This window comes from Carica papaya, chromosome 5, assembly GCF_054855325.1.
Source record: "Carica papaya isolate Zhongbai chromosome 5, ASM5485532v1, whole genome shotgun sequence".
NCBI classification, from domain to species: domain Eukaryota; kingdom Viridiplantae; phylum Streptophyta; class Magnoliopsida; order Brassicales; family Caricaceae; genus Carica; species Carica papaya.
In genome coordinates, this window is record NC_142313.1 from 9,131,931 (window position 1) to 9,152,411 (window position 20,481).

The window sequence follows — 20,481 nt, forward strand, 5'->3', positions numbered from 1 at the left end:
GAATTTATGAAAACAATATGAGAAAAATAATAACATTATCATAATCATTGAATAATCTAAGCTGTAAAACATAACACTTATCACGCCTCTTGTAATTCAATCATTGTACAACATATCTTTTTTTCTCATTTACCAGCCTACTAGTATCCGTGGGGGTCCATAGGGGTTCCGCTACCCGTTAACCTTTAACATTCATAATCAGTTTCCAGGGCCGTCCCCATACCCCGTCCGGTATGGGCGCCAAAACCATGAACCTCAATACCCCGTCCGGTATGAGGGTGAAATGGGCCGTCCCCATACCCCGTCCGGTATGGGCGCCAAAACCATAAACCTCAATACCCCGTCCGGTATGAGGGTGAAACGGGCCGTCCCCATACCCCGTCCGGTATGGGCGCCAAAACCATAAGATCTCCATATCCCGTCCGGCATGTGAGACCACAATCCCGGTAGGGTTCCCTACGGACCCGGTCCGTCCACCATCTCCCAGGATATCTAGTCAGGCTGACCCCCATAATACAATTATCAGTTTACACAATCTTTCATTTTTCCTTTTCCTCAATCAGCATCATCAATTCACATTTAAACAAGCAAATCGTAATTCATACCAAACAGACAACATACAGTATCAGTTTTTCAGTCATTCAACCCATAATTAATAAAAACGTAGTACATGCACACAAATCTGTAAAATGAACACATCAAACCTCATTTTGCATTTAAAGCTGTAAACAGGCCAAATAACAGTAAATCATCAATCACACTAGACTCGGGCTCCATTAGCAACCTTAAGCAATTTCACACATGCGTTAATTCAAGAAATACTGTTTTATCATTTTGAACTTTAATACCGTGATAGGAAATAGGGTGAGGGGTCCTTACTTGTTTTCGGGATCCGAATACGATTCACAGTGCGCCTGCAGGCTGTCCCTAATTTTCCCTGAATTTTTCCCGGGGAACTGAAACACGCTAACAGTACCTGCACGGGTTCCAAAAAAAATCCAAATTAGGCCCAGGGCCTCTTTCGGCCCAAATCGCAACTCCGGCACGGCGGCTCCGCCGTGCTCCGGCGACGGCGCCGCCGCTGGCGGCGGCGAGTCGCCTCGGGTTAACTGTTTTCGGCCGTTTTTGGCCGAATTCGGCCACACTCGCATTGGTCCTTGTCAGAAAACAACCCTAGGGCCCTCGGGGGGCCAAAAAATCACGGAAAAGCGGAGCTTACCGGCGGCGGCGCTCTCGGGTACGGCGACTCTCCGGCGAGGTTCGTGTTTTGGTGATTTGGCTTCGGTCAACCTGTAGAGAAAAGAATGGTGATCACGGTGATATAAAAATTGCATCGAACGGAGGCCGGGAAGGGCCTCGTCGGAGGCAAAAACCGAGAGGGGGCGCGGCGGCGCCGCTGGGCTTCGGCCGCGTATTCCGGCCGTTTGGCCGGGATTTCGGCTTCGATTTGGCCATAGGAGGAATCAGTGGGGAAAAACGAGTCGGGGGTATGAAATTTACCTCGATCGGCGGTCGGAAATTTCCCCGGTGCGGCGGCGAGTGGCGGCGGGTGGCGGCGGTCGGCCTCTGGTTCGTCTTCTCCGGCGAGCGGCTGGCGGCTAGGGTTTTTGGTCTGGTGTGGGGGTTCTATTTATAACCCCTTGCCTTTTGATCACAGCCGTTCGTTTCGTTTTAATCTGGGCCGTTCGTTTTTTATTGAATCTGGGCCGTCCGTGCGTTTGAATCTGGGCCGTCCGATCGCGTGATTGATCTGGGCCGTCGGATCGCACCCACGCGGATCGTCAACGTGGCTCCTTTCGGAGTGACGCGATCTTGCCACGTGGCAGGCCCCGGTTGGCCGGGACTGCTGACCGGGCCTGCTGACGTGGCTGCTGACGTGGCCCCCCTTTTTTTTTTTTTTTTTTTTTTTTTTTTTTCCTCCTCCTTTCCGGGTGCTACAACTCTCCCCCCCATAAAGAAATTTGGTCCCCAAATTTGCCTCATTACTCTTGATCAAACAGATGAGGATATTGGGCCATAAATTCTGATTCCAGCTCCCAAGTCGCCTCCCTAGGCGTGTGGTTCTGCCACAAGACTTTTACAAATGATATTTCCCGGTTACGGAGTATTCTGCTTTCTCGATCCGTGATACTGACCGGTACTTCTTCATAAGACAAATCCTCTCGGAGTGAGAGCGGTTCATGAGCCACGACATGAGAAGGGTCCGGATTGTACTTGCGCAGCATAGATACATGAAACACATTGTGAACCCGGGAGAGCTCAGGGGGCAGTGCAAGTCTGTAGGCAGTGGTACCAATCTTGTCTAAGATTTCAAAGGGTCCAATGTATCTGGGGTTTAATTTTCCCCTTCTGCCGAACCTACTAATTCCCTTGAAGGGGGTGACTTTAAGAAACACCCGGTCACCTTTCTCAAAGGTCAGGTCTCTCCTCCGGGTATCAGCATAGCTCTTTTGCCTACTCTGAGCTGTCTGGATGTTCTTCTTGATCTTAACTATCTTGGACGTGGTTTCTTCCACTAAATCCGGGCCAAACAATCTTCTATCGCCCACTTCCTCCCAACAAATCGGTGACCTGCACGGACGCCCGTATAGCGCCTCGTATGGGGCCATGCCGATGCTTGCTTGGTAACTGTTGTTGTAGGCAAACTCTATCAGGGGTAGATGGTCGTCCCAATGGCCTCCGGTGTCAAGGACACAAGCTCGGAGCATATCCTCCAGCGTACGGATTGTCCTCTCTGATTGTCCATCGGTTTGGGGGTGGAAGGCAGTACTGAGGGACAGCTTTGTTCCCATAGCTTGCTGGAAACTATTCCAAAACCGAGAAGTGAATCTGGGATCCCTGTCGGATACCACTGTTACTGGGACCCCATGCAGTCTGACTATTTCCCGGACATACATTCTTGCCAACTTGTCCAACGAATCAGTCATTCTGATGGCCAGGAAGTGGGAAGACTTAGTGAGTCGGTCAACAATTACCCATATGGCATCGTGTCCCGATCGTGCCTTGGGTAGTCCCGATATGAAGTCCATGGTGATGTGTTCCCACTTCCATTCTGGAATCGGTAAAGGCTGAAGCAACCCCCCCGGGCGTTGATGTTCTGCCTTGACCTGCTGACATACCAAGCACTTAGATACAAAGTCGGCTATATCTTTCTTCATCCCATTCCACCAGAATCGGGGTCGCATAGTTTGGTACATTTTTGTACTTCCTGGATGCATGGCGAACCTTGAACTATGGGACTCTGTCATGATGTCTCTTTTTAATTCATTGTCGTCTGGGACACACATTCTGTCCTTGAAACGAATCAATCCGTCGGCAGAGATCTGAAATTCTGAGTTCACTCCCTGTTCTGCATCCTTCTTGCGGTTTACTAGGGCGGGGTCGATTGACTGGGCTTCCTTTATTCTTTGGATTAGCTCGGGTTGGACTGCTAGGTGGCTCAAACATGTGGCCCTCTTCAGATCTTGCAGTCGAACCTGCTGCGTAGCCCCAATGGACCTGCATTCCGAAACCATCAGATGGGCTAGGGTGCCTGCACTCTTCCTACTGAGGGCATCGGCTACTACGTTGCCCTTACCTGGATGGTATAGGATGTCACAATCATAGTCCTTGAGGAGTTCCATCCACCTTCTCTGACGCATGTTGAGATCCTTCTGAGTGAAGATGTGCTTCAAGCTCTTATGATCGGTGTAGATCTGAAAGGTCTCTCCATACAAATAATGGCGCCAGATTTTCAAGGCGTGTATGATTGCGGCAAGCTCCAAATCATGGGTAGGATAGTTCTTCTCATGATTCTTTAGCTGTCTAGACCCATATGCTATAACCTTTCCATGCTGCATCAGGACACAACCCAGGCCCAGATAGGAGGCATCACTATAAACTGTATACCCTCCTGATCCACTCGGTAGAGCCAGCACGGGTGCAGTAGTCAGTCGCTTCTTCAATTCTGAAAAACTCCTTTCGCAGTTCTCATTCCAATCAAACTTTGCATTCTTCTTTGTGAGTCGGGTTAGAGGGGCCGCTAGACTGGAGAACCCTTCCACAAACCGGCGGTAATAACCCGCCATCCTTAGGAAACTGCGAATTTCCTTAACTGTTGTCAGCCTTTTCCAACCAAGTACCGCTTCAACCTTTTCGGGGTTCACCGACACCCCTTCCTTCGATATAACATGTCCTAGGAAGGCGGTTTGCTCGAGCCAAAATCCACACTTGCTCAACTTTGCATACAACTTCTTTTCCCTGAGTACCTGGAGGACTTGGGCAAGATGATGAGCATGTTCTTCTCTACTTTTTGAGTAGACTAAGATATCATCGATGAACACGATGACAAATTTATCCAAGAACTCTCTGAAGATTCTGTTCATTAGATCCATAAAGATGGCCGGGGCGTTGGTTAGCCCAAACGGCATAACCAGGAACTCATAGTGTCCGTACCTGGTTCGGAATGCCGTCTTGGGGATGTCTTCTGCTCTCACTTTTACCTGATGGTAACCTGATCGTAGATCTATTTTAGAAAAGACCTATGCACCCTGCAACTGATCGAAAAGGTCATCAATCCGGGGGAGAGGGTACTTGTTTTTAATTGTTACCTTGTTTATCCTTCTATAATCAATACACAGTCTCAACGTTCCATCTCCTTTCTTTGCAAAAGTAACCCCGGCACCCCATGGGGAAATGCTGTGTCTAATGAAGCCACTGTTTTGTAGCTCAGTGATTTGTTTCCTTAGCTCTTCCATCTCGATGCGGCTCATTCGGTAAGGAGCTACCGAGATGGGTTGGGTTCCTGGCTGTAAGTCTATGGTGAACTCGACCTCTCTGTCCCCTGGTAGACCGGGCAGTTCATCCGGAAATACGTCTGGAAAGTCTCGGACTACTGGAATCTCTTGGATACAAACTTCCTTCTTGGGTTTACCTAGTTAGGGAAAATACAATATCAACGCACTGGGAATTAAGAAGAAAAGAATTTGTCATTAGGGAGAATCAGTACCGAATAATTTTATTAACTTGTAAATGGCTCCTCGTTGGGAGGATTAAATACAATCTTTTTATTAAAGCAGTCTATGGTGGCGTGATACGCCGCCAGCCAATCCATTCCTAGGATTACATCAAAATCCCCTGTGTCTAACCCTATCGGGTCTACCCTCAATTTCCTATCTGCTATCTCCACGGCACATGCCCTGTAGACAACCTCTCCTAGTAATGTCTCCCCCCCAGCGGTAGATACAAACAATAATGAATCAAGTCTATCAGGTGGTACACAAATTTTGGAAGCAAGAACATGTGAAATAAAAGAATGTGATGCACCAGTATCAAACAAAATATGAGCAATGTGGCCAGAGATAGTATACATACCATGTACCACGTCCGGGTCTGCATCGGCATCCTTCTGGGTAAGGTTGTAAACTCTGCCCTGGATTGGAGGCCTCCCTTGATTCTGGTTCCTAGGACACTCCCTCGCATAGTGCTGGGCACTGCCGCATATGCGACAGGTGTTGTTGAGGCGGTAGCAGGGTCGGTCCCCATGATCCCTGCCGCAGTACTGGCAGATCTTCTCACGAGCTGCCCCCATAGCCTGAGGAGGGCCCTGAGCGGCAGGCCTGGGTCTCTTGCTGGGTTGGACCGGCATGGTAGGCGCTGGCCTGCGGAGCGGGGCTGAAGGTCGAGAACTTCCCGCTAGCTGAGGGCGGGTGTCGAAGCTCCTTTCTATGATCTGCGCCTTTGCCAGGACTGCCGAATATGTCTCGAGCTCCATCACCAACAAGTGCTGTCTGATCGCCGGGCGGAGACCCCACTGGAATTTCCTGGCCTTTCGGCCCTCATCCAACAATGTCTCCGGGGCATGTCGGCCCAGCTCCAGGAACTTGCGGGCATACTCCGACACTGTCATATTACCCTGGACCAACTGAGCAAATTCAATTTCCTTTAAATGTTGGATGTGCTTAGGGAGATACTCCGCATGGAAAGCCGCTAGGAACTGCTCCCAAGTAACTGGTACAGGCAGGGTGGCCCGCTTGAGCTCCCACCAGCGTACTGCTTCCCCTACCAGCATGTAAGAGGCAATGGCAGCCCTCTGCTCAGGAATTACTCCCAAGGTCTCAAAGGCTCGCTCAGTCTCCGCCAGCCAGTATTGGGCCTCTTCAAAAGAGGATTCCCCCGAAAAAGTAGAAGGGTTCAGTCTCCTGTACCTCTCTATGAAGCCAGGGTCGATCAAGGAGGGAGCGGGGTCCCGAGGTAGAGGAACTGGGGCCGGCTGAGGGTGAACTGGGGGACCCTGTGGTGGCGCCTGCTGATGGGGTGGGGGCACTGGAATGTGCTGTGGCGGTACCTGTTGGTACCGTGGCTGTGGTACCGGGTCGTACCGCGGCTGTGGTGCCGGGTGGTACTGTGGAGGAACAGGCTCCTGCCGGGGTGGCTCGGGATCAGCCTGCTGTAACGGGGGCTCAACCTGCGCTAGCGGAGGAGGTCCGGGTAACTCCCTTCTCTCCTCTTGCCTTCGCTGAGCAGCTACGAGAGCTTCCACCATCTCATATAATCTGTCCAAATCCTCCCGAAGCGAATTATCTTGGGCCGCTCGGTTTAGTGGGGGCCTTCCTCTCCTCATTTCTGTGTACCTGCATTTACAAGGAATGGTTGAGTAACGACCAATCGGTGAGTATTTCTTTAAAGGACTATAGTGTGAGGGATGGGTCCGAGGAAATGCGGCTCTGATACCAACTGTAACGGCCCCGGAAAATATTAAAATGAAATGAGTATTTAAATATATCGAATGCGGAAGCGAGATCAAAATTTAAAGTTAACATCCCTTACATGAAAAACCAAACAAACGTACTTAAAATATAAAAGGTTAAACTAACTAAGAAAGAAAACTCGAAAATAAACTATGCGTATGACTACAGAGTCTCTAGGCATCCCCTTCGTCGTCCTCCTGCGGAACGGGCTCGGGAACCATGTCTTCCTGATCTGAAATGGTTAATTAAGGAGTGAGCTACACTAGCCCAGTAAGAACATCACGATATCTCACCGTCACGGAGATAAAGGTGGGTAGAAAACCACAAAAAGACCAATGGAGCATAATTTACAATAAACTCGTTTATTAACAACAAAACCTTTTATCAATAATAAATCTTTTACCATCCACTTACCTTGGTGGAATTTATGAAAACAATATGAGAAAAACAATAACATTATCATAATCATTGAATAATCTAAGCTGTAAAACATAACACTTATCACGCCTCTTGTAATTCAATCATTGTACAACATATCTTTTTTTTTCATTTACCAGCCTACTAGTATCCGTGGGGGTCCATAGGGGTTCCGCTACCCGTTAACCTTTAACATTCATAATCAGTTTCCAGGGCCGTCCCCATACCCCGTCCGGTATGGGCGCCAAAACCATGAACCTCAATACCCCGTCCGGTATGAGGGTGAAACGGGCCGTCCCCATACCCCGTCCGGTATGGGCGCCAAAACCATAAACCTCAATACCCCGTCCGGTATGAGGGTGAAACGGGCCGTCCCCATACCCCGTCCGGTATGGGCGCCAAAACCATAAGATCTCCATACCCCGTCCGGCATGTGAGACCACAATCCCGGTAGGGTTCCCTACGGACCCGGTCCGTCCACCATCTCCCAGGATATCTAGTCAGGCTGACCCCCATAATACAATTATCAGTTTACACAATCTTTCATTTTTCCTTTTCCTCAATCAGCATCATCAATTCACATTTAAACAAGCAAATCGTAATTCATACCAAACAGACAACATACAGTATCAGTTTTTCAGTCATTCAACCCATAATTAATAAAAACGTAGTACATGCACACAAATCTGTAAAATGAACACATCAAACCTCATTTTGCATTTAAAGCTGTAAACAGGCCAAATAACAGTAAATCATCAATCACACTAGACTCGGGCTCCATTAGCAACCTTAAGCAATTTCACACATGCATTAATTCAAGAAATACTGTTTTATCATTTTGAACTTTAATACCGTGATAGGAAATAGGGTGAGGGGTCCTTACTTGTTTTCGGGATCCGAATACGATTCACAGTGCGCCTGCAGGCTGTCCCTAATTTTCCCTGAATTTTTCCCGGGGAACTGAAACACGCTAACAGTACCTGCACAGGTTCCAAAAAAAATCCAAATTAGGCCCAGGGCCTCTTTCGGCCCAAATCGCAACTCCGGCACGGCGGCTCCGCCGTGCTCCGGCGACGGCGCCGCCGCTGGCGGCGGCGAGTCGCCTCGGGTTAACTGTTTTCGGCCGTTTTTGGCCGAATTCGGCCACACTCGCATTGGTCCTTGTCAGAAAACAACCCTAAGGCCCTCGGGGGGCCAAAAAATCACGGAAAAGCGGAGCTTACCGGCGGCGGCGCTCTCGGGTACGGCGACTCTCCAGCGAGGTTCGTGTTTTGGTGATTTGGCTTCGGTCAACCTGTAGAGAAAAGAATGGTGATCACGGTGATATAAAAATTGCATCGAACGGAGGCCGGGAAGGGCCTCGTCGGAGGCAAAAACCGAGAGGGGGCGCGGCGGCGCCGCTGGGCTTCGGCCGCGTATTCCGGCCGTTTGGCCGGGATTTCGGCTTCGATTTGGCCATAGGAGGAATCAGTGGAGAAAAACGAGTCGGGGGTATGAAATTTACCTCGATCGGCGGTCGAAAATTTCCCCGGTGCGGCGGCGAGTGGCGGCGGGTGGCGGCGGTCGGCCTCTGGTTCGTCTTCTCCGGCGAGCGGCTGGCGGCTAGGGTTTTTGGTCTGGTGTGGGGGTTCTATTTATAACCCCTTGCCTTTTGATCACAGCCGTTCGTTTCGTTTTAATCTGGGCCGTTCGTTTTTTATTGAATCTGGGTCGTCCGTGCGTTTGAATCTGGGCCGTCCGATCGCGTGATTGATCTGGGCCGTCGGATCGCACCCACGCGGATCGCCAACGTGGCTCCTTTCGGAGTGACGCGATCTTGCCACGTGGCAGGCCCCGGTTGGCCGGGACTGCTGACCGGGCCTGCTGACGTGGCCCCCTTTTTTTTTTGTTTTTTTTTTTTTTTTTTTTTTTTTTTTTTTCCTCCTCCTTTCCGGGTGCTACATATAAACACATAAATTTAGAAAATAAAAAATATGTACTTTATATACTAAACAGAAATTGAATTGTACATACAATTTAAAAAAGATATCTAGGTATCATAAACTATTATTATTATTACTATAATTTATATTATTTATATGATACTTAATTTTTCACTAATGAATGTAAAATAAAATTAATTAGTATTTTTTGGAGAAAAGAACAATTTATTTTTAATATTAAAAAATAAATATATTCTTATTTATTAGAAAAAAAAAAAAAAAGAAAAGAAAAATCTACTTAGAGGGAGAGAGAGAGATTTCACTTGGCCGCATATATTATTTACTAGATAGGAATCAAGAGGAAAAGTAGCAATGCACTTTGATTTAATTCCATCTATAAAGCATTATGCAATGTTGATAAATAAATACCTAGAAAAAAGAAATCAAAATTGGCAGAAAAAGAAAGGACCCACTTGAAGATTTATTGGAAGTGGCACATACATACACATAAGGATATATATATAATATATCTATCTATATATAAGGCCTAGTTTTGTAAAGGTAAGGGAGAATAATTGGGCCAAATTAAAGTAATAGAAAGCTCGAATGGATCTCAAGATTCTTAAGCCTAATAAATGGATCTCGTAGCTTACCAAGTAAGTAGGTCAAAAGTTGCTCATAATTTGTACGGTCAAATACCCCACCACTATGCCCCCCCATCCCGTAATTTCTTATTTCTTATAAACCATCCCCATAACCCCATATATATATATATATATTCCACCTAAGTACTATCATGGATAACTACAATCTTTTATTTTCACTATACACCAGAATTAGATCTCAAAAAAACTATCCATAAACCCATATATATTTATATATCTAAATATTCCACCTAAAAATAACACGCACAACTACAACCTTTTATTTTCACTATAAGACATTACTAAAATCTCCAATGGGGTAACTACTTTGTTTGTGATTTCCCTTTTTTTTTTTTTTTTTTTTTTAAATTTTCGTGCCAGTCAATATCTTAAGTGCGCCATATGAATAATTGTGTTGAATTATTGGAAAGTTTGAAATTACAAAAAAAAAAAAAAAAAAAAAAAGAGTGACAATTATGCTAAATAAGTAGTCAAAAATAGAAACAACAAATACAATCTATATAACCTAACATAACTAGTACACCGGATATAGAAGAGCAAATTAATTTATATTTTTATTAAAAATGATAGAGTATATAAAAAAATTTAATATGTAATTTGAATATAATTTTAAAAAAATATAATAAAAATACTAATATAATTTAAACTCGAAACTCTAACGACGAATAATTCTATGATAGAATTGATATATGTTTTTGGATCTAAAGTTTAAATTAGTCTATTACAAATATTTATTTATACATCAACAACATATAGTTAAAATACAAGTCATATTTAATGTAACGGCCCCGGAAAATATTAAAATGAAATGAGTATTTAAATATATCGAATGCGGAAGCGAGATCAAAATTTCATTTAACATCCCTTACACGAAAAACCAAAAACGTACTTAAAATATAAAAGATTAAACTAACTAAGAAAGAAACTCGAAAATAAAACTATGCGTATGACTACAGAGTCTCTAGGCATCCCCTTCGTCGTCCTCCTGCGGAACGGGCTCGGGAACCATGTCTTCCTGATCTGAAATGGTTAATTAAGGAGTGAGCTACACTAGCCCAGTAAGAACATCACGATATCTCACCGTCACGGAGATAAAGGTGGGTAAAAAACCACAAAAAGACCAATGGAGCATAATTTACAATAAACTCGTTTATTAACAACAAAACCTTTTATCAATAATAAAACTTTGACCATCCACTTACCTTGGTGGAATTTATGAAAACAATATGAGAAAAACAATAACATTATCATAATCATTGAATAATCTAAACTGTAAAACATAACACTTATCACGCCTCTTGTAATTCAATCATTGTACAACATATCTTTTTCTCATTTACCAGCCTACTAGTATCCGTGGGGGTCCATAGGGGTTCCGCTACCCGTTAACCTTTAACATTCATAATCAGTTTCCAGGGCCGTCCCCATACCCCGTCCGGTATGGGCGCCAAAACCATGAACCTCAATACCCCGTCCGGTATGAGGGTGAAACGGGCCGTCCCCATACCCCGTCCGGTATGGGCGCCAAAACCATAAACCTCAATACCCCGTCCGGTATGAGGGTGAAACGGGCCGTCCCCATACCCCGTCCGGTATGGGCGCCAAAACCATAAGATCTCCATACCCCGTCCGGCATGTGAGACCACAATCCCGGTAGGGTTCCCTACGGACCCGGTCCGTCCACCATCTCCCAGGATATCTAGTCAGGCTGACCCCATCATACAATTATCAGTTTATACAATGTTTCATTTCCCTTTTCCTCAATCAGCATCATCAATTCACATTTAAACAAGCAAATCGTAATTCATGCCGAACAGACAACATACAGTATCAATTCTTCAGTCATTCAACCCATAATTAATAAAACAGTAATATATGCATTCGAAACTATAAAATGAACACATCAAACCCCATAATGCATTTAAAGCTGTAAAACAGTGTAAAACAGGCCAAATAACAGTAAATCATCAATCACACTAGACTCGGGCTCCATTAGCAACCTTAAGCAATTTCACACATGCGTTAATTCAAAAAATACCGTTTTATCATTTTGAACTTTAATACCGTGATAGGAAATAAGGTGAGGGGTCCTTACCTGTTTTCGGGATCCGAATACGATTCACAGTGCGCCTGCAGGCTGTCCCTAATTTTCCCCTGAATTTTTCCCGGGGAACTGAAACACGCTCACAGTACCTGCACGGGTTCCAAAAAAATCCAAATTAGGCCCAGGGCCTCTTTCGGCCCAAATCGCAACTCCGGCACGGCGGCTCCGCCGTGCTCCGGCGACGGCGCCGCCGCTGGCGGCGGCGAGTCGCCTCGGGTTGACTGTTTTCGGCCGTTTTTGGCCGAATTCGGCCACACTCGCATTGGTCCTTGTCAGAAAACAACCCTAGGGCCCTCGGGGGGCCAAAAAATCACGGAAAAACGGAGCTTACCGGCGGCGGCGCTCTCGGGTACGGCGACTCTCCGGCGAAGTTCGTGTTTTGGTGATTTGGCTTCGGTCAACCTGTAGAGAAAAGAATGGTGATCACGGTGATATAAAAATTGCATCGAACGGAGGCCGGGAAGGGCCTCGTCGGAGGCAAAAACCGAGAGGGGGCGCGGCGGTGCCGCTGGGCTTCGGCCGCGTATTCCGGCCGTTTGGCCGGGATTTCGGCTTCGATTTGGCCATAGGAGGAATCAGTGGGGAAAAACGAGTCGGGGGTATGAAATTTACCTCGATCGGCGGTCGGAAATTTCCCCGGTGCGGCGGCGAGTGGCGGCGGGTGGCGGCGGTCGGCCTCTGGTTCGTCTTCTCCGGCGAGCGGCTGGCGGCTAGGGTTTGTGGTCTGGTGTGGAGGTTCTATTTATAACCCCTTGCCTTTTGATCACAGCCGTTCATTTTGTTTTAATCTGGGCCGTCCGTTTTTGATTGAATCTGGGCCGTCCGTGCGATTGAATCTGGGCCGTCCGATCGCGTGATTGATCTGGGCCGTCGGATCGCACCCACGCGGATCGCCAACGTGGCTCCTTTCGGAGTGACGCGATCTTGCCACGTGGCAGGCACTGGTTGGCCGGGACTGCTGACGTGGCTGCTGACGCGGCTGCTGACGTGGCCCCCCCTTTTTTTTTTTTTTTTTTTTTTTTTTTTTTTTTTTTTTTTTCTTCCCCTCCTCCTTTCCGGGTGCTACAACTCTCCCCCCCATAAAGAAATTTGGTCCCCAAATTTGCCTCATTACTCTTGATCAAACAGATGAGGATATTGGGCCCTAAATTCTGATTCCAGCTCCCAAGTCGCCTCCCTAGGCGTGTGGTTCTGCCACAAGACTTTTACAAATGATATTTCCCGGTTACGGAGTATTCTGCTTTCTCGGTCTGTGATACTGACCGGTACTTCTTCATAAGACAAGTCCTCTCGGAGTGAAAGCGGTTCATGAGCCACGACATGAGAAGGGTCCGGATTGTACTTGCGCAGCATAGATACATGAAGCACATTGTGAACCCGGGAGAGCTCAGGGGGCAGTGCAAGTCTGTAGGCAGTGGTACCAATCTTGTCTAAGATTTCAAAGGGTCCAATGTATCTGGGGTTTAATTTTCCCCTTCTGCCGAACCTACAAATTCCCTTGAAGGGGGTGACTTTAAGAAACACACGGTCACCTTTCTCAAAGGCCAGGTCTCTCCTCCGGGTATCAGCATAGCTCTTTTGCCTACTCTGAGCTGTCTGGATGTTCTTCTTGATCTTAACTATCTTGGACGTGGTTTCTTCCACCAAATCCGGGCCAAACAATCTTCTATCGCCCACTTCCTCCCAACAAATCGGTGACCTGCACGGACGCCCGTATAGCGCCTCGTATGGGGCCATGCCGATGCTTGCTTGGTAACTGTTGTTGTAGGCAAACTCTATCAGGGGTAGGTGGTCGTCCCAATGGCCTCCGGAGTCAAGGACACAAGCTCGGAGCATATCCTCCAGCGTACGGATTGTCCTCTCTGATTGTCCATCGGTTTGGGGGTGGAAGGCAGTACTGAGGGACAGCTTTGTTCCCATAGCTTGCTGGAAACTATTCCAAAACCGAGAAGTGAATCTGGGATCCCTGTCGGATACCACTGTTACTGGGACCCCATGCAGTCTGACTATTTTCCGGACATACATTCTTGCCAACTTGTCCAACGAATCAGTCATCCTGATGGCCAGGAAGTGGGAAGACTTAGTGAGTCGGTCAACAATTACCCATATGGCATCGTGTCCCGATCGTGCCTTGGGTAGTCCCGATACGAAGTCCATGGTGATGTGTTCCCACTTCCATTCTGGAATCGGTAAAGGCTGAAGCAACCCCCCTGGGCGTTGATGTTCTGCTTTGACCTGCTGACATACCAAGCACTTAGATACAAAGTCGGCTATATCTCTCTTCATCCCATTCCACCAGAATCGGGGTCGCATAGTTTGGTACATTTTTGTACTTCCTGGATGCATGGCGAACCTTGAACTATGGGACTCTGTCATGATGTCTCTTTTTAATTCATTGTCGTCTGGGACACACATTCTGTCCTTGAAACGAATCAATCCGTCGGCAGAGATCTGAAATTCTGAGTTCACTCCCTGTTCTGCATCCTTCTTGCGGTTTACTAGGGCGGGGTCGATTGACTGGGCTTCCTTTATTCTTTGGATTAACTCGGGTTGGACTGCTAGGTGGCTCAAACATGTGGCCCTTTTCAGATCTTGCAGTCGAACCTGCTGCGTAGCCCCAATGGACCTGCATTCCGAAACCATCAGATGGGCTAGGGTGCCTGCACTCTTCCTGCTGAGGGCATCGGCTACTACGTTGCCCTTACCTGGATGGTATAGGATGTCACAATCATAGTCCTTGAGGAGTTCCATCCACCTTCTCTGACGCATGTTGAGATCCTTCTGAGTGAAGATGTGCTTCAAGCTCTTATGATCGGTGTAGATCTGAAAGGTCTCTCCATACAAATAATGGCGCCAGATTTTCAAGGCGTGTATGATTGCGGCGAGCTCCAAGTCATGGGTAGGATAGTTCTTCTCATGATTCTTTAGCTGTCTAGACCCATATGCTATAACCTTTCCATGCTGCATCAGGACACAACCCAGGCCCAGATAGGAGGCATCACTATAAACTGTATACCCTCCTGATCCGCTCGGTAGAGCCAGCACTGGTGCAGTAGTCAGTCGCTTCTTCAATTCTGAAAAACTCCTTTCGCAGTTCTCATTCCAATCAAACTTTGCATTCTTCTTTGTGAGTCGGGTTAGAGGGGCCGCTAGACTGGAGAACCCTTCGACAAACCGGCGGTAATAACCCACCATCCCTAGGAAACTGCGATTTTCCTTAACTGTTGTCAGCCTTTCCCAACCAAGTACCGCTTCAACCTTTTCGGGGTTCACCGACACCCCTTCCTTCGATATAACATGTCCTAGGAAGGCGGTTTGCTCGAGCCAAAATCCACACTTGCTCAACTTTGCATACAACTTCTTTTCCCTGAGTACCTGGAGGACTTGGGCAAGATGATGAGCATGTTCTTCTCTACTTTTTGAGTAGACTAAGATATCATCGATGAACACGATGACAAATTTATCCAAAAACTCTCTGAAGATTCTGTTCATTAGATCCAAAAAGATGGCCGGGGCGTTGGTTAGCCCAAACGGCATAACCAGGAACTCATAGTGTCCGTACCTGGTTCGGAATGCCGTCTTGGGGATGTCTTCTGCTCTCACTTTTACCTGATGGTAACCTGATCGTAGATCTATTTTAGAAAAGACCTGTGCACCCTGCAACTGATCGAAAAGGTCATCAATCCGGGGAAGAGGGTACTTGTTTTTTTTTTAATTGTTACCTTGTTTATCCTTCTATAATCAATACACAGTCTCAACGTTCCATCCCCTTTTTTTTTGCAAAAGTAACCCCGGCACCCCATGGGGAAATGCTGTGTCTAATGAAGCCACTGTTTTGTAGCTCAGTGATTTGTTTCCTTAGCTCTTCCATCTCGATGCGGCTCATTTGGTAAGGAGCTACCGAGATGGGCTGGGTTCCTGGCTGTAAGTCTATGGTGAACTCGACCTCTCTGTCCCCTGGTAGACCGGGCAGTTCATCCGGAAATACGTCTAGAAAGTCTCGGACTACTGGAATCTCTTGGATACAAACTTCTTTCTTGGGTTTACCTAGTTAGGGAAAATACAATATTAAGGCACTGGGAATTAAGAAGAAAAGAATTTGTCATTAGGGAAAATCAGTACCGAATAATTTTATTAACTTGTAAATGGCTCCTCGTTGGGAGGATTAAATACAATCTTTTTGTTAAAGCAATCTATAGTGGCGTGATACACCGCTAGCCAATCCATTCCTAGGATTACATCAAAATCCCATGTGTCTAACCCTATCAGGTCTACCCTCAATTTCCTATCTGCTATCTCCACGACACATGCCCTGTAGACAACCTCTCCTAGCAATGTCTCCCCTACTAGCATGTAGGAGGCAATGGCAGCCCTCTGCTCAGGAACTACTCCCAAGGTCTCGAAAGCTCTTTCAGTCTCTGCCAGCTAGTATTGGGCCTCTTCAAAAGAGGATCCCCCTGCAAAAGTAGAAGGGTTCAGTCTTCTGTACCTCTCTATGAAGCCGGGGTCGATCAAGGAAGTAGCGGGGTCCCGAGGTAGAGGAACTTGGGCCGGCTGAGGGTTAACTGGGGGACCCTGTGGTGGCACCTGCTGATGTGGTGGGGGTACTGGAATGTGCTGTGGCGACGCCTGCTGGTACCGTGGCTGTGGTACAGGGTCGTACCGCGGCTGTGGCGCCGGGTGGTACTGTGGAGGAACAGGCTCCTGCCGGGGTGGCTCGAGATCAGCCTACTGTAGCGGGGGCTCAACCTGCGCTAGCGGAGGAGGTCCGGGTAACTCCCTTCTCTCCTCTTGCCTTTGCTGGGCAGTTACGAGAGCCTCCACCATCTCAAATAGTCTGTCTAAATCCTCCCGAAGCGAATTATCTTGGGCCGCTTGGTTTAGTGGGGGCCTTCCTCTCCTCATTCCCGTGTACTCGTCTTCACAAGTAATGATTGAGTAACGATATATCGATGAGTATTACTCTAAGGCACTATTGTGTAAGGGATGGGTCCGAGGAAATGCGGCTCTGATACCAACTGTAACGGCCCCGGAAAATATTAAAATGAAATGAGTATTTAAATATATCGAATGCGGAAGCGAGATCAAAATTTCATTTAACATCCCTTACACGAAAAACCAAAAACGTACTTAAAATATAAAAGATTAAACTAACTAAGAAAGAAACTCGAAAATAAAACTATGCGTATGACTACAGAGTCTCTAGGCATCCCCTTCGTCGTCCTCCTGCGGAACGGGCTCGGGAACCATGTCTTCCTGATCTGAAATGGTTAATTAAGGAGTGAGCTACACTAGCCCAGTAAGAACATCACGATATCTCACCGTCACGGAGATAAAGGTGGGTAAAAAACCACAAAAAGACCAATGGAGCATAATTTACAATAAACTCGTTTATTAACAACAAAACCTTTTATCAATAATAAAACTTTGACCATCCACTTACCTTGGTGGAATTTATGAAAACAATATGAGAAAAACAATAACATTATCATAATCATTGAATAATCTAAACTGTAAAACATAACACTTATCACGCCTCTTGTAATTCAATCATTGTACAACATATCTTTTTCTCATTTACCAGCCTACTAGTATCCGTGGGGGTCCATAGGGGTTCCGCTACCCGTTAACCTTTAACATTCATAATCAGTTTCCAGGGCCGTCCCCATACCCCGTCCGGTATGGGCGCCAAAACCATGAACCTCAATACCCCGTCCGGTATGAGGGTGAAACGGGCCGTCCCCATACCCCGTCCGGTATGGGCGCCAAAACCATAAACCTCAATACCCCGTCCGGTATGAGGGTGAAACGGGCCGTCCCCATACCCCGTCCGGTATGGGCGCCAAAACCATAAGATCTCCATACCCCGTCCGGCATGTGAGACCACAATCCCGGTAGGGTTCCCTACGGACCCGGTCCGTCCACCATCTCCCAGGATATCTAGTCAGGCTGACCCCATCATACAATTATCAGTTTATACAATGTTTCATTTCCCTTTTCCTCAATCAGCATCATCAATTCACATTTAAACAAGCAAATCGTAATTCATGCCGAACAGACAACATACAGTATCAATTCTTCAGTCATTCAACCCATAATTAATAAAACAGTAATATATGCATTCGAAACTATAAAATGAACACATCAAACCCCATAATGCATTTAAAGCTGTAAAACAGTGTAAAACAGGCCAAATAACAGTAAATCATCAATCACACTAGACTCGGGCTCCATTAGCAACCTTAAGCAATTTCACACATGCGTTAATTCAAAAAATACCGTTTTATCATTTTGAACTTTAATACCGTGATAGGAAATAAGGTGAGGGGTCCTTACCTGTTTTCGGGATCCGAATACGATTCACAGTGCGCCTGCAGGCTGTCCCTAATTTTCCCCTGAATTTTTCCCGGGGAACTGAAACACGCTCACAGTACCTGCACGGGTTCCAAAAAAAATCCAAATTAGGCCCAGGGCCTCTTTCGGCCCAAATCGCAACTCCGGCACGGCGGCTCCGCCGTGCTCCGGCGACGGCGCCGCCGCTGGCGGCGGCGAGTCGCCTCGGGTTGACTGTTTTCGGCCGTTTTTGGCCGAATTCGGCCACACTCGCATTGGTCCTTGTCAGAAAACAACCCTAGGGCCCTCGGGGGGCCAAAAAATCACGGAAAAACGGAGCTTACCGGCGGCGGCGCTCTCGGGTACGGCGACTCTCCGGCGAAGTTCGTGTTTTGGTGATTTGGCTTCGGTCAACCTGTAGAGAAAAGAATGGTGATCACGGTGATATAAAAATTGCATCGAACGGAGGCCGGGAAGGGCCTCGTCGGAGGCAAAAACCGAGAGGGGGCGCGGCGGTGCCGCTGGGCTTCGGCCGCGTATTCCGGCCGTTTGGCCGGGATTTCGGCTTCGATTTGGCCATAGGAGGAATCAGTGGGGAAAAACGAGTCGGGGGTATGAAATTTACCTCGATCGGCGGTCGGAAATTTCCCCGGTGCGGCGGCGAGTGGCGGCGGGTGGCGGCGGTCGGCCTCTGGTTCGTCTTCTCCGGCGAGCGGCTGGCGGCTAGGGTTTGTGGTCTGGTGTGGAGGTTCTATTTATAACCCCTTGCCTTTTGATCACAGCCGTTCATTTTGTTTTAATCTGGGCCGTCCGTTTTTGATTGAATCTGGGCCGTCCGTGCGATTGAATCTGGGCCGTCCGATCGCGTGATTGATCTGGGCCGTCGGATCGCACCCACGCGGATCGCCAACGTGGCTCCTTTCGGAGTGACGCGATCTTGCCACGTGGCAGGCACTGGTTGGCCGGGACTGCTGACGTGGCTGCTGACGCGGCTGCTGACGTGGCCCCCCCTTTTTTTTTTTTTTTTTTTTTTTTTTTTTTTTTTTTTTTTTTTTTTTCTTCCCCTCCTCCTTTCCGGGTGCTACATTTAAAGAAGTTTTGGTTTTATATTTATGAAGAGTTAAAAACTAATTACAAATAATTTAATGTTAGATGTATGATCAAACTTAAAGCACCAGAAATAGATTTAAGACCCTAATGGTATGATTGGTGTGGTGTATTTGCTTAACCTCGTAAAGGGAGATCTATTTGTCCTTAAACAATAAAATTAAAAATTGTAAGGTTGGTTTTAAGGAGTCGTCGCTCCTCTCCACTCCACTCCACTCCCAATAATCTACTTCCCCATGATTGTGTTCACATGAATTCCAACTTAAACACCACTTTCTTTATCATTCCCTAGGTACCACCCAGATAATTTTAACCAGCAATATATACATACATATATATAAAATCTTGAATATTCTTTAATAATATTTGTGGGGGAAGGTTATATATTAAAGGGTAGGTGGGGTGGCCTCATTTTTGCAGGGTTTTAAGGGCAGCCAAGGAACAAGAACTGAATTGGTCTCCACATGGGGGTGAGCAATTCAAAATCACTTGGCCCACCAATCATCTATTTTCTCATTTATTTATTTACTTACATCTTATAATAATTAACAGTTCACATTGTCCTACCTAAGGGTCAACTTATCCCTCTTAATCAAATATTTAAAAAAAAAAAAAAAAAAAAAAAAAGAGTTTCTCTTTTTAAACAATTCAGAAGATTCAATAATATTTAATTATAATGAGTCAGCTCGATTTTTAATATGTATGCACTAATGAATTTTCTATTTTAAAACAAAATTAAATCACCCGTTAGTTAAACTAATTGAGGGTGAGGGATCTAAATCAGTGGATGATCCCCGGTGGGCGTATGTATTGGTTCCTCCGGACACTCTTTCTTTCAATTATGACTTTAAAATTAGAGATCTGCTAACCTTTGAGAGAAGGCAGGAGCCATTTAATTTCTGTAACTTTAAACTTTGTTTTTTTTCATATAAAAAAAAAATGGATTAATGCATAATTACGTAATGATTATTACAGTACATGTCCCTTAATGAAAATGGGTACGAGTCTCTGTCTCTTCTCTTGGCTATGGCACTTGTCGCTGCATATATTTGTACTCAAAACATGGTCATCTCCTCAAACGCAAGGACAAATTAAAATCTAATTTGGTGAGATTTAAGTTTCTTTTTAGTAACATGTGATTTAAACACTAATACATTAATAGAATAATCTTGATTTTAATACACGAACGAACAGCCTGAATTTTA

General features: G+C 46.4%; 1 protein-coding gene across 1 annotated transcript; it reads right to left on the minus strand.

Annotated features, from left to right (window-relative positions):
* Positions 1-4,533: 4,533 nt before the first annotated feature.
* Positions 4,534-11,925, minus strand: LOC148253731 (uncharacterized). The gene is made up of 2 exons (XM_088219740.1): positions 11,828-11,925; positions 4,534-6,611 (listed from the first exon to the last, which is right to left on the minus strand). Exon 2 carries the CDS (start codon positions 6,599-6,601, stop codon positions 5,000-5,002), a length of 1,602 nt encoding a protein of 533 aa, XP_088075866.1. The 5' UTR covers positions 6,602-6,611; positions 11,828-11,925; the 3' UTR covers positions 4,534-4,999.
* Positions 11,926-20,481: the final 8,556 nt, after the last annotated feature.

Coding starts and splice junctions, on each gene's coding strand:
- LOC148253731 (XM_088219740.1), bottom strand. CDS start 6,601: ATGAGGAGAGGAAGGCCCCCACTAAACCGAGCGGCCCAAGATAATTCG.